The 12,422-nt window shown below is 35.0% G+C and overlaps 1 protein-coding gene across 1 annotated transcript; it reads right to left on the reverse strand.

The window, feature by feature from the left end:
• Nucleotides 1-322: 322 nt before the first annotated feature.
• LOC138703056 (uncharacterized) lies at nucleotides 323-11,868 on the reverse strand. Its single transcript, XM_069830596.1, has 4 exons — nucleotides 11,720-11,868; nucleotides 8,125-8,364; nucleotides 5,431-5,682; nucleotides 323-1,602 (listed from the first exon to the last, which is right to left on the reverse strand). Exons 1-4 carry the CDS (start codon nucleotides 11,813-11,815, stop codon nucleotides 1,093-1,095), a joined length of 1,098 nt encoding a protein of 365 aa, XP_069686697.1. The 5' UTR covers nucleotides 11,816-11,868; the 3' UTR covers nucleotides 323-1,092.
• Nucleotides 11,869-12,422: the final 554 nt, after the last annotated feature.

The following is a 12,422-nucleotide window of genomic DNA, read 5'->3' on the forward strand; positions in this document are numbered from 1 at the left end:
AAATTTGTTGTAGGCTATAGTATTTGAATAAGATTATTTGAAATTCATTCTGCTGTTAGATAATATGCATGTCAAAGACACTGTACAATTTTTTTAGGCCAAAGATTTATGAAATACAGCCCCTTTTCTTCAAATAATAATAATTTGTTGTACCATGGAACACTTTACATATCCCTTCATTTTTTCATTATTAATGGATCTATAAAACAGAAAAATACTTTTAGAAAGTTGTAAAGGAATCTTCAATAATTATTTCAAGCATTTTTTTCATTTAAAAAATTTCATTTCCAAAAATAAAACATAAAATAAAATGTGAAGAGTGATTCAAGGTACAACGCTCTCCCTAAATATTTCAAATTCTTATCATGAAATTTGTTGTAGGCTAGGCCTATAGTATTTGAATAAGATTATTTGCAATTCATTCTGCTGTTAGATAATATGCATGTCAAAATACTGTACAATTTTTAGGCCAAAAATTTTGTGAAATACAGCCCCTTTTCTTCAAATAATAATAACTTCTTGTACCATGGAACACTTTACATATCCCTTAATTTTTTTCATCCTTAATGGATCTATAGAACAGAAAAACACTTGTAGAAAGTTTTAAAGAAGTCTTCAATAATAATTATTTCAAGCATTTCTTCATTAAAAAAATTTCATTCCCAAAAATAAAAAAAATAAAATAAAATGTGGAAAGTGATTCAAGGTACAACACTCTCCCTAAATATTTCAAATTCTTATCATGAAATTTGTTGTGCCATAGCATTTGAATAAGATTATTTGAAATTCATTCTGCTGTTAGATAATATGCATGTCAAAGATACTGTACAATTTTTAGGCCAGAAATTTTGTGAAATACAGCCCTTTTTCTTCAAATAATACTAATTTAAAAACTACCAAACTTGAATGAAACTTTTGGGCATTACTACCAGTGAAAGGGTAAGATATACAAAAACTGTTTCTAGCTTAAAAATGTAGAAATTAGAAATTTCACCCATTTCATCCCTTAATTTCATAACTTTCTTAGAATATAGGGATTTAATAAAAAAAACTAAATATTTTTATATCAATAAGAAACGATGCATCAAAATATTACTTCATGGAGGTTTTCTTTTGAAGAAATCTCTTTCTCGCTTGCAAGTCAGCGGATGATCCATACAGGGCACGAGGATTCACCGCTCTCTTAGGTGGAGTTTTCAGTTCTGGACGTTGAACATGCGTAGAAGGATGAGGTGTCCTAGGTCTCGCTCCTAACACATCCCGCTTCGAGTGAGAACCAGCAGAAGTACTGGCAGTAGACGTTGTCGGCATGTCCAGCTTTCTAACGGGAGGCGCTTTTGGCATCTTGAACCTGCTGCTATGAGGTAATGTAGAAACTTTTGCTGGAGAACTCTTCGCACTTCTCCTATTGCGGTTCAGAATCAAAACTTCTTGGAGGTTCATAATCGCATTCTGGAGCTTGTCCTCTATGATTTCATCATTGAGAGATCTATTTAACGGTGGAGACACTTCTGCTTTCAACATCCCCACGGCAGAACTTTGTTCTGCTTTGCAGCGCGAGGAATCCTTGGGCATCGGAGATGTTGGACAAGAGGAAAATCCCTGCAAATTAAAGTTTATTTAACATATTGCTATAGGGCCAATTGAATCGGTGAGTGGAAAAGGGGCAACATTCCAAAAAAATTCTAAAATAAATTGAGACAGCAAAATTGTTCATACATCATAGTCCTACCTATTGAGCAGACAAAGAGTTATATTCCTATCATCCTAATGCCAATGGCATGACCCGTGTTTTGCAGTTGAGTAGAAGAACGGTAACATTCCAGGAATGTTACTTTTATGCGAGATCGTGCGTATTTGCTTGGTTTCCGCACAAAACCAACCCGCGGCAAGTCTAAAATTCCACATTCAGTATTCCCAACCTAACACACATAACAATTTCCCTCTTCTTACCGCTTAAGTGACATATTCATTTTACTGCTTTAGGCTTTTAACATATTATTTTTAGAGACGTTCAATATAGTAATAATTATAAATTGGAAACTTACCACTGCAATCTCACCTAAATTGCACTGTTAATTATCGTTTTTAAATATTTGCAAAAATTAAGTAAACTCTACAACTCCACTAAAGTTACTGCATTTCGTGATGCATGTAACATTAAGGAAGCCGTTTGTTTTAAGTTCGCATTTATAGACTGGGGGAAAAAAAGACAGACGTATATCACGGCCTGCTGGAGTATAGTAAACACAAAACATTTTAAAGCAACAATGTTGAAGATAGATATTTTTGTTTTCCAAAATTGCCGTCATTGAACAGAAACCAAGATGGAGATTTCATTGCAACTAATTAGAAATTCCTCTTTCAGGTATGTAATAAACGATCTTCGCACAAAATAATGTACGATACACGAGCGGTATGTTTTCTTTCAATTCTCGGAAATTAAAAAAGCTCAACTACGTTTCGCTTTTTCAAACTTTTCCTCGAACATGAAAACTTCAATATACCGCTCTTGTAACGCATATTAATATTATTCCACTCAATAGTGGAGCACTATTGTGTTAGTTTTCATACGGTATGCTTGGAGCGCTGACAAGCACTGTAATAATCGTTTAGTTTCTTAACTGTTTTAGTGCTTTGTTATTACAGGTGTTGCAAGTTATGCTTGATCATTCTTTTTTTTTAATAGGTTATTTAGGACGCTTTATCAACATCCAGGTTATTTAGCGTCTGAATGAGATGAAGGTAATAATGCCGGTGAAATGAGTCCGGGATCCAACACCAAAAGTTACCCAGCATTTGCTCATATTGGGTTGGGGGAAAACCCCGGAAAAAACCTCAACCAGGTAACTCGTCCCAACCGGGAATCGAACCCGGGCCACCTGGTTTTCCGGCCAGACGCGCTAGCCGTTACTCCACAGGTGTGAACTGTTTGATCATCGGTATTCTCTCTGTAAGATTTGAAAAACAGTTTTTGAAGTTAGTGCCTCTGAGTAAAAAAACAATAATGTTAGAAGAGAAAGATAATGAGCCAATAAGAAAGAAACGAAAGGTGAACAAGAATACACATACAAAAGAAATGGAGAAAATATTTAGGAGTAGGGGAGAAGAGTTTGTAACCTACAAAGGTGTATTAGTCGAGACCAAAAAACAACATTGTAACACCGTTTTTATGATTGTTTCTTTTTCCACAGTGGAAAAAAAAGTATTTGTACACTTTCTTCGACAGTTACGCTATAAAGAAAACTTACTAATGTTGTTCAAAATATTTCTCTTCATTTTAACAATATTCCATTTGACTGGAAAAAGAGTAACATTCCCAAACTTTAAACAATCAAATCTAAAAAACCAATTTATATATTAACAAACAAATATAAAGGCTGAGATACTTGTAACTAGTAGTAAATGTGACCCATTATAAGTTTTCGATTAAATTAAAAATAAAGTCACAAAACAGTTTTCTTTTATTATCTCGAAAGCATGATTTTGGAATGTTACCACTTTTCCACTCACCGATTCAATTGTGGCGGCATATAACCGGAAATTGTTTCTAGAGACATTCATTAGACTACTTTCGAAGTGAAAAACAATTTCGTGAAATCTTGAATTATGCCACCAATAAAACAGTTATTTAGTCAACTGTCCGAAGACATTATTTGAACCTCATAAGTGATTCCAATAAGACATCACCAATGAAACAACTAAGCCAGGGTATAATGGGGCACGGTGGACAGTTCCTTTCGCCCTCCATTGCATACATCGCTGATCAGATACATAATATTGCACTAATCAGACTTCTGATTCTAACATTCTAAATGTAATAAGTGCCTGACAATTTTTCAAATTCATTTTATTCAATCCATGGGAATATCGTACTAAATTGTCTTTGTCGTAGCTCAATTATAGGTGACACATTCATGCGCCAAAAGACGGTGTTGTAGATATCTCAACATGAATTTCGAAGTGTGTTTTTCATTAATACGGTATCTCGAAAAGTTTATTCCGGCACTTAGCATATTTAGAAAGCTAAGTCCTCAATTGAGGACCGTTTTTGCAAAACTTGCCAACTGAAAAAAAAAAAAAACTAAATTTTACAAGCGAGACAACACTATAGTAAGCAAGTTTTGCTGTATCTCTCATTTATAGCAGAAAGTCAGTTTTGAAAAAACTGATCACACTTTGACACACTACAATGAAGGGAAATAACCGAATTTTACTAAGACGCCTTGAACATCGTGTAGAAGCCAGCCTTATGTTAACGAATCCATCAAAATCTCAGTTTTGCTAATTTTGCAGTTAGCAAGTTTTGCAAAAACGGTCCTCAAATTGCTCTTCCTCTGACACACATCGTCAAGTGAGATGTGCTGCCTGACAATAGATATAAATATCAGGAAAAACTTCAATTATAGGTTTAAAACATAGTATTCTAATATAACAAAATTAGTTCATTAAGTATTAACGTATATATTGCATGTTATGTCTTGCTTACAGTAACTTCTACCTATGAAATAAAGAAGGAAGTCTAACAAGTAATATAATAAAATTATATTCATTAAACATTATATACGCATGTATCTTGCTTAAGCCGACTTATAAAATAAACAAGCAAGTCTAAGCAGTCCCTTGTACCACAGTCTAGTACATACAGTCGCGAAGCTCAATACGTAGTAAATATGCAAACCTTAGATAGCTGCTCACCTCTAGGATCGCTAATATTGCCTCATTACAGCCAATGCAAAATAGAACCGTCACAGTCTATTGTTTCTAGCACCCTCAAAACTCAAGCTTCGTGACTGTATAGGCCTATAGTAGACTGTGCTTGTACCTTAAGGGTTCGGATTGATCTAGCAAGTGCAAACTGAATTTCACCCTTAGCTTTATTATAGGAGGCCGTTAAATTTTGTAGCATACTAAACAATAATTAAGGAAAATATTAGGAATAAATTGAGGGATTTTAGTGTTTTGAAATTATTAGGTAGATGAACATTTATACAAGCAAAATTTGTATAGTTACCAGAAAAATAAAATCTGTATACTTCTGCCATCTGTTGAGACTTTAGAAAAATAACTACTGCATTAGACGGAGAATGTAAGATACCATATTATACGCTACACATCTTGTTTTTGACCACGATGTCAGTTACCATGCTTTACGCCTGAGCTTTTCATTAACAGCTTAGTAGCTTAATTATGTATAGCAATGTAAATGATAATTAAAAGCCTAAATTGATGTAAAATAGTGACAAATTATTCAAATAATAGCGTTATGCACTCATAATATGATTTTCTTATGTGAGAACAAGAGGTTAGAATAATTTTGAAAGTATTAACGGCCTCTGGGAGCTCAATATTTGACAAATATATAAATAATGAAATAATAAATCTATATACATGTTACGTAAACTAAGTAGTTATTTTATACAAACTTACATTCTTTGCTTCCAATATTGGCTGTTGGTTTATCTTGCTGCTGGAGGTTGGAAATGCATCTAGTGATGTGGATTTCTTAATTGTACCTTCTTGACCAGAGTGTTCTGCCGAATTACTAGCCAAGGAAGTAATGCTTAAGGATTCTAATCCTTCTGCTAGATTACAGTCGGCCAAGTATGAAACCACATCTCGCAGCAGAAGAGAGATTTTTTCGTTCACAGGTTCGATCGCAATTTGAATTGGAGTTCTGTTCTGTAAAATAAAATTTCGGCGTCTTAATGTTGTTAAATTTTCGATACAGGTCTATGTAAAATATAATTAAGACAAATTCCAATTTATCAAAAATGGACACAATTTCAAAGCTCTGTATGTCTGCAATTACGAGTCGCCCGTGAAAGAAATAATAATAGTAATAATAATAATAATAATAATAATAATAATTTTTATGACTAGAATAAAGGTAATATTGCTTTGTTATATATAACAACCCACTCTAGTATGAACCATTATTACTTGAAACAACACGTCATAGATTTTCTAATGACCAACGCTAGATGTCTCTCCCAACGTAAAAACAGCCGCTAAATTTATTGATGGCAGTTATACAGGAATTTTCATTGAATTAAGACTAAACGTTATTAGTACTAAAAGTAAACTTGTTCTGTGCTGCTTTTTCAATGAAGGTTTATGACTCTTTCGTTTCCGATGAAGAAACAGTTAATGGGCAAATTATTTCGAAATACTCCCTGCGGGATTGTATAATGCGTTTTACTTTCGGCTTTTGCATAGTGTTAGAATTTGAATCTACTACTGGCACAGAAATAAACGACAAATTTATTTGTTATTTGATTAAAACGAATAAAAAATCAAAAGGTTTCAATCTCATAACCAGGGAAAGGGATTTGGAGTATAATAACGAATGGTGAAACGTAGTATAGATATTTGTAGCTCAGTGACTCAAGCGAGCTGCGTCACAGAGCATGGACGAGTACAGTCCACTTCATACAAACTTACACGCAATGTGCTGTAAACGTATTTCAGAATAAACAATTGTTATAGTTTAATGAAATATAGTGGCCTACATACATAATCTGCATTTCACTTTGAACTACATGTGTTTTTCTTGACAACGCACAAGACGCCAATAAAAAACATTACAAATATACATAATTAAAAATCAATTTCTTCGTCCTCGCGTGTCAGTGGAAACATTGATGGCTGATAGACAGTTGTCTTCTGTATGGAACTCGCCTCTGAATATTATGTATGTTTTTCTGTCAGGAAATTGTTAAATTAAAACCTTTATTTACAATATCATAAAATATGATAATGTGTATATAACGTATATTACAGTATTTACAATATATTCAATATACTACAATGTTTACAACATAGCCTAATACAGTATAATTAAGTGTTGAACAAAATGTAGAAGCAAACGAAATGGCATTTTCAAGTTGATGAAACAATTATTCCTGCTGTGCCTTGTTATAATAAATTGTAAACATCATTTTAAAATTTTCAAAATACAACTTTGCTCTGTTGCAAGGAAGGAAATTTTTAACATCTTCAGAGACAATTGGAGAGGACTTGAAACAAGATACGTCAATTAAATCCACATATTGAATAACGTCATTGGGACAAGTCTTTGTTAGTACGGTACATCTGAAATCCGACTAAGAATACTGTACCCATCATTTTTAATCAAAACTCTTCATTTTTTCACCAACACGTTTTCCTACTTCACCTTCTACTGCACTCAGTTTATTTACAATAGTCCTCATAATATTTATTTCCTCAACTAGTTCTACTCCTGACTTATCTAATCGAATAATGGCATCCGGTAAATATAGACAATTTCACTTAATATTCACGACTTCTTTTCGATTGTTCTACCATTTAGCAGTTCCTGGCGTATTTGAATCGCAGCCGAGTCATCGGGATCGAAAGAATGGACCACTTTCTTCACAGATTGGAGGTGATGTGCGTAATAATTGCAGGCTTCTAACCATGACCCCCAGCTCTTAAGAACTGGACATGGGGGAAGCGACAATTTAGGGAATTGTTTCCTGAATTTTTATACTCGATCTGGAGTTTTTACAAATGTAGGCTAGTCTTTCAATTTTGTATTGTTAGTTGGTTTCACTTTCGGCATTGTACCTGCACTTCACTACTCTGAACTGCAAACCTGCACGTTGACATTCTTATGCGACAACTGTCCCGTTCACCTGTTGTTAACGTGCAGAGATCTGCGAGTATGTCATGGAGGGGAGGACTTGGTATAAAGGGTTGTAAACAAATGACTGTGTAGATGCCAATACTAGCTTTTACTGCTCCAAATTCCGTTCCCTACTCATAACTTAAATAGTTCTCGAGATTATTTTATATCTATGATTAGGCAGTGTGCTGGTGTACATATACATTTGTTTATTACCTAGCATAAACTGTTCAACTGACTTGCAGAATCCGAGAACAGCTCTCCATACACTGCCTAATCACTCTTAGGTTAAGTTTACAAAATGTTTCTTATTAAAGAAGTGAAAATCATCTGAGCGGAAAGAACCAAACATCAAGAATGTCTTTCCTTTCTCAAGCCTTTCAGAAATTATTTAACTTTCATTATTGGGATTGAGTTTTTAACAAATCCATAGAATGACTACTTGATTAGTATTTAAAATATGACTGGACACTCACGCTGTTTTCTGCTGATTCCTGTTTGAAGTCGGGGCACGTGCATTTGACCACTGGTGCCTCCATCACGGTTCTCAAGCCCGATGTGATGCAGGACACAACAATTCTGCATCCGCTATTGTGCTCCCCATCATCCTCGGCTCTAATTGGTGCGATATCTTGTGTAGACGATATATCTACGTGGCGTACGTAATATCCCAACGCCTGTAGTACGCGAATTACTTCGTTACTGTCTGGAGGATCCTGAAAGCAAGGTTCAAACAAGAAGTTTTGCAACAATTCGAATATGACCTGAAAATTCACTTCTATTGAGATCCTACTAAGAAACTGTAAATTTAAATTTTTAAAGTTTTTGTTAGTTTTGCCCAACTTGATCAAGCAAGTCGCGTTTGTTAGATGCACGCGTATCGTCCACTTAAAAACTCCAGCAATACCGTACTTAGTCTTGTAGCTTCGTAGGACAAAGCACGGTCCCTAACAATTACTTTTACAATGTTATTGTCGGACCATCGGATCTGTGCCCCTTCAGCGCTGTCGTCGTTCTTGGGAAAGTTAACGCCTGTACTCACTCCATTTCACCCTTTCCTCCCACCACGTTAAACAGCAGGCCACGAACCTTGCCGAATAGGGATGTTGCCAAACTTCCATCAAACGGTGTAATTAATAACTGGTCCTCCATGCTACAATATTATTTCTTTCAATCAAAATACATCTTGTATTTCTACATTTTTTAAACCTAAATCCCATGTCTCGAATCACTTTCCATAGTTTTCTCTCCAACCTTGGAAATTATTAATTTCAGTAAGTTATTCAATGTTGAAACTTCTTTCTGAACGGCATAAAATTCTTGTATCTTTCCTCTTAAAATACATCGGTTCATATCATCTACAATAATTAAAAGTTCCCTTGGTCTGTTCTGCCCTGGTGATTCTAGCTTTTCATCTCTTGCACAGATTCCCTCTCTCCTGATTTTCTTTATTAGGAGTTCTGACCTGTCTATATGAATTACATAAAATGTTATATTATTAGTATTAGTTAAGTAAATAATTTTAATACATAATCAATTGAAATAAAATAAGCCTCACCTGTGATATCAGTTGCTCTTTTCGTTGCCTGATTTATAGGAAACAGATATTGACCTGTTTGTTTCTCTTCATCGCAAAATGCTATTACGTACTTAATAATATTCCTTTCGCCACTCCGTGCTACAATATTCATGTTGAGTTGACAACACTGGACTGCAAGTGCAAATATTGTCAACTGTCCCGCAAGAAGGCCAACATTGTGAGTAGTGGGGGACAGAAAGGGGGAGAGAGAGGAATGCAGGGAGAGAAATGAATTACCGAGGCTGAGAAGAAATTAGAGTTCAGTTCGCATATTTTATGGGGGCACAGATCCGGTGGTCCGACTATAGTTATGATCGGAATTATGACGACATCAGCATTCTATCCTAAACCCAATTTTCCCAAACTTTCATCATGAGAAATATAAGGAAGCTAATTGCCAAAATGCAGAAATAACAAAACAAGAATCGCGCAATTATCTACTTTAGCGAAACCGCAAATCCACTTTTTCTCTACTTTTTCCTATGTGATTTTCTTCCAGACTATCCTTGTGTTAGTTTAAATTATGTTCGCCCTAAAACCTTCCAACCACACTTTCTCAACTTGCTTTCAGATATTGTATAATATTTGCCGCAATTAAAAACACAACTGGAGCCACCGGTGTAGCTCAGACGGTAGCGCGTTTGCCAAGTGATCCGGAGTTGCGCTCGAGCGCGAGTTCGATTTCCGCTTGGGCTAATTACCTCGTTACGCCTTTTCCGAGGTTTTCCCCAACCGTAAGGTAAGCTATGGCGAATCTATCACCAATTCCATCAACGTTAAATAATCCAGTAGTTGATACAGCGTCGTTAAATAATCAAGTAAAACTACAAAACTGTTATTTACCGACACTGACCGTTCATAACGTCAAAATGCACCAATATTTATTGAGTCGTTCACGACGAAACTTCAACGTGCTCATAATTTGTGTGTACGTTTTGTAAGCAATGTTCGTAAATATGATCATATTACCCCATCCCTGGAAACAATAGGTTGGCTTAAACTAGATAAGAAAAGAAATTTACATTCACTTCTCCTTCTCTTCGAAATCCTGACCTCTTCTATTTCTTCGTACTGTCGTCTCGCTTCACTTACCTTTCTTCCCACCACAATCTGAACACACGCTCTCGCCATGAAACAATACTAACAATACCATCCCATCGCACCTCCTCACACTCATCCTCTTTCACAATAGCCCTGCCAAGACTCTGGAATTCGCTATCTGCTAACGTCAGGGACTGTCGAAATAAAATTGAATTCAAACGAAAACTTACTAGGCACTTGGTCAGTAATTAAGACTCGTTCAGACATGGTTTCTTGTAAATAGTTCTCTTAATCTATCACAAAATATCTCATTATATGGTAATTTCATCACTATAGAATCTTGTCATTGTAGGTTTAATTTCTAATTCAGTAAATACAAAAATATTTTTTGTTCTTAACTTCTATGATAAAATGTCTAGCTTTCATTAATCAGGTAATCTTGTCGTACTTTAATTTTTATTGTAATTGTAATTGTAAATTTAATGTTAATTGTAATTTTATTCTTCATATTATAGTTGTAATCCCCTGGTAGAAGGGCAGAGAAGGCCTGACGGCCTTATCTCTACCTTACTTACTGGCTTTTAAGGAACCCGCAGGTTCTTTGCCGCCCTCACAAAAGCCCGCCATTTGTCCCTATTCTGAGCAAGATTAATCCAGTCTCTACCATCATATCCCACCTCCCTCAAATCCATTTTAATATTATCTTCCCATCTACGTCTCGGCCTCCCCAAAGGTCTTTTCCCCTCCGGCCTCCCAACTAACACACTATATGCATTTCTGGATTCGCCCATACGTGCTACATGTCCTGCTCACCTCAAACGTCTGGATTTTATGTTCCTAATTATGTCAGGTGAAGTATACAATGCGTGCAGCTCTGCGTTGTGTAACTTTCTCCATTCTCCTGTAACTTCAGCCCTCTTAGCCCCAAATATTTTCCTAAGAACCTTATTCTCAAACACACTTAATCTCTGTTCCTGTCTTATCTCTACCAGGTTAAATAAATAAATATTAAATACTTGTTCAATTATTATTTCCATGACAAAAGCCAAGCACTGTATCGGTAAAGTTAATAATTAACAAGAACCGAATTTATACTATGTAAAAAATTTATGAGTATATATTTTAAAATTACACGCTTCCAATAGAATACTGTATATTGTTATACAGATATTTTATTCTAATCAACTGAGTAAATACATTGTCCAACAAAATTGTATGGAAGAGGAAAACCGTAACATTTTCTCATTATATAGTAAGAGGTAAACACATTCATGGTAATCCACTAATAATTCATAAATAAAATATCCTACATACTTTCACACACTTCCGGTGTTCGAAATTAGTAGCTTACGGTTGCGAAAGTAGCAGAAAAAATGACATTTAGGTTTCTGCTTTAAAATTACACATTTTTTTCTATATAATGTAAAAGAAGGATCTTAATGAAATTATACCTGAACTGGTGAAATTTGATCTTCCATGGCCCAGCCAGTGGCCCATTTGGCGAAAGCTCTCCTTGCAGCCCTGTATGCGTCTGTAATACCCTGCATAGTATCAGCGACTGGAGTACGCTACCTCCTTCCTCACTCAAGACTCGAAACAGATTGTCGTAAGAAATTGTTACACAGGGATCTTCACTATAATACAGAGTGCGTTTGATAAGAATCGAGATATAATCGGGTACGTTCAGTTGACACAAAAACGAAAGTTGCGTCACTATTTATGAAAATAAGAACAGCTTGATTAGTGTAGCGGTGTTTCAGATCTCCGAAGATTAAATTTACTAGAAAATTTCTTCCGCTCTACCGTTATCAACACGGTTTAGATTTCGTTTTATTTGTGATAATTATTTCAATGTGACTGACTGATTTACTATAGTTTGGTTGCGTGAATTATTTTTCCCCCGGGTAGTTCTTGTTATAATGAATTTCTTTTTATTAAGGATATTATTTTTCTTATCGCATATCTTAACACTTAAAATAGTCTATTTATTTTCGCGATGGTCACAATATGTGGTTCTGTAGATAACATTATGAATTATGAACTTCCAATGAAATCTGAAAAAAAAAAAAAAAAAAAAAAAAAAATACATAGACCTATATCAAGATCCTGAATTCGCATCAGTGGATTCTTCTTGTCGTTCATTTTAAACACTTG

The sequence above is a fragment of the Periplaneta americana genome, chromosome 7, assembly GCF_040183065.1.
Source record: "Periplaneta americana isolate PAMFEO1 chromosome 7, P.americana_PAMFEO1_priV1, whole genome shotgun sequence".
NCBI classification, from domain to species: domain Eukaryota; kingdom Metazoa; phylum Arthropoda; class Insecta; order Blattodea; family Blattidae; genus Periplaneta; species Periplaneta americana.

What these genes read in the sequence shown, in the direction of transcription:
- LOC138703056 (XM_069830596.1), bottom strand. Translation starts at nt 11,815, where the DNA reads ATGCAGGGTATTACAGACGCATACAGGGCTGCAAGGAGAGCTTTCGCC. An exon ending in ATCAAATTTCACCAGTTCAG is followed by an intron (nt 8,365 to 11,719) that starts GTATAATTTCAT and finishes CCTTGCTTTCAG; the next exon opens with GATCCTCCAGACAGTAACGA. An exon ending in AGGAATCAGCAGAAAACAGC is followed by an intron (nt 5,683 to 8,124) that starts GTGAGTGTCCAG and finishes TTTATTTTACAG; the next exon opens with AACAGAACTCCAATTCAAAT.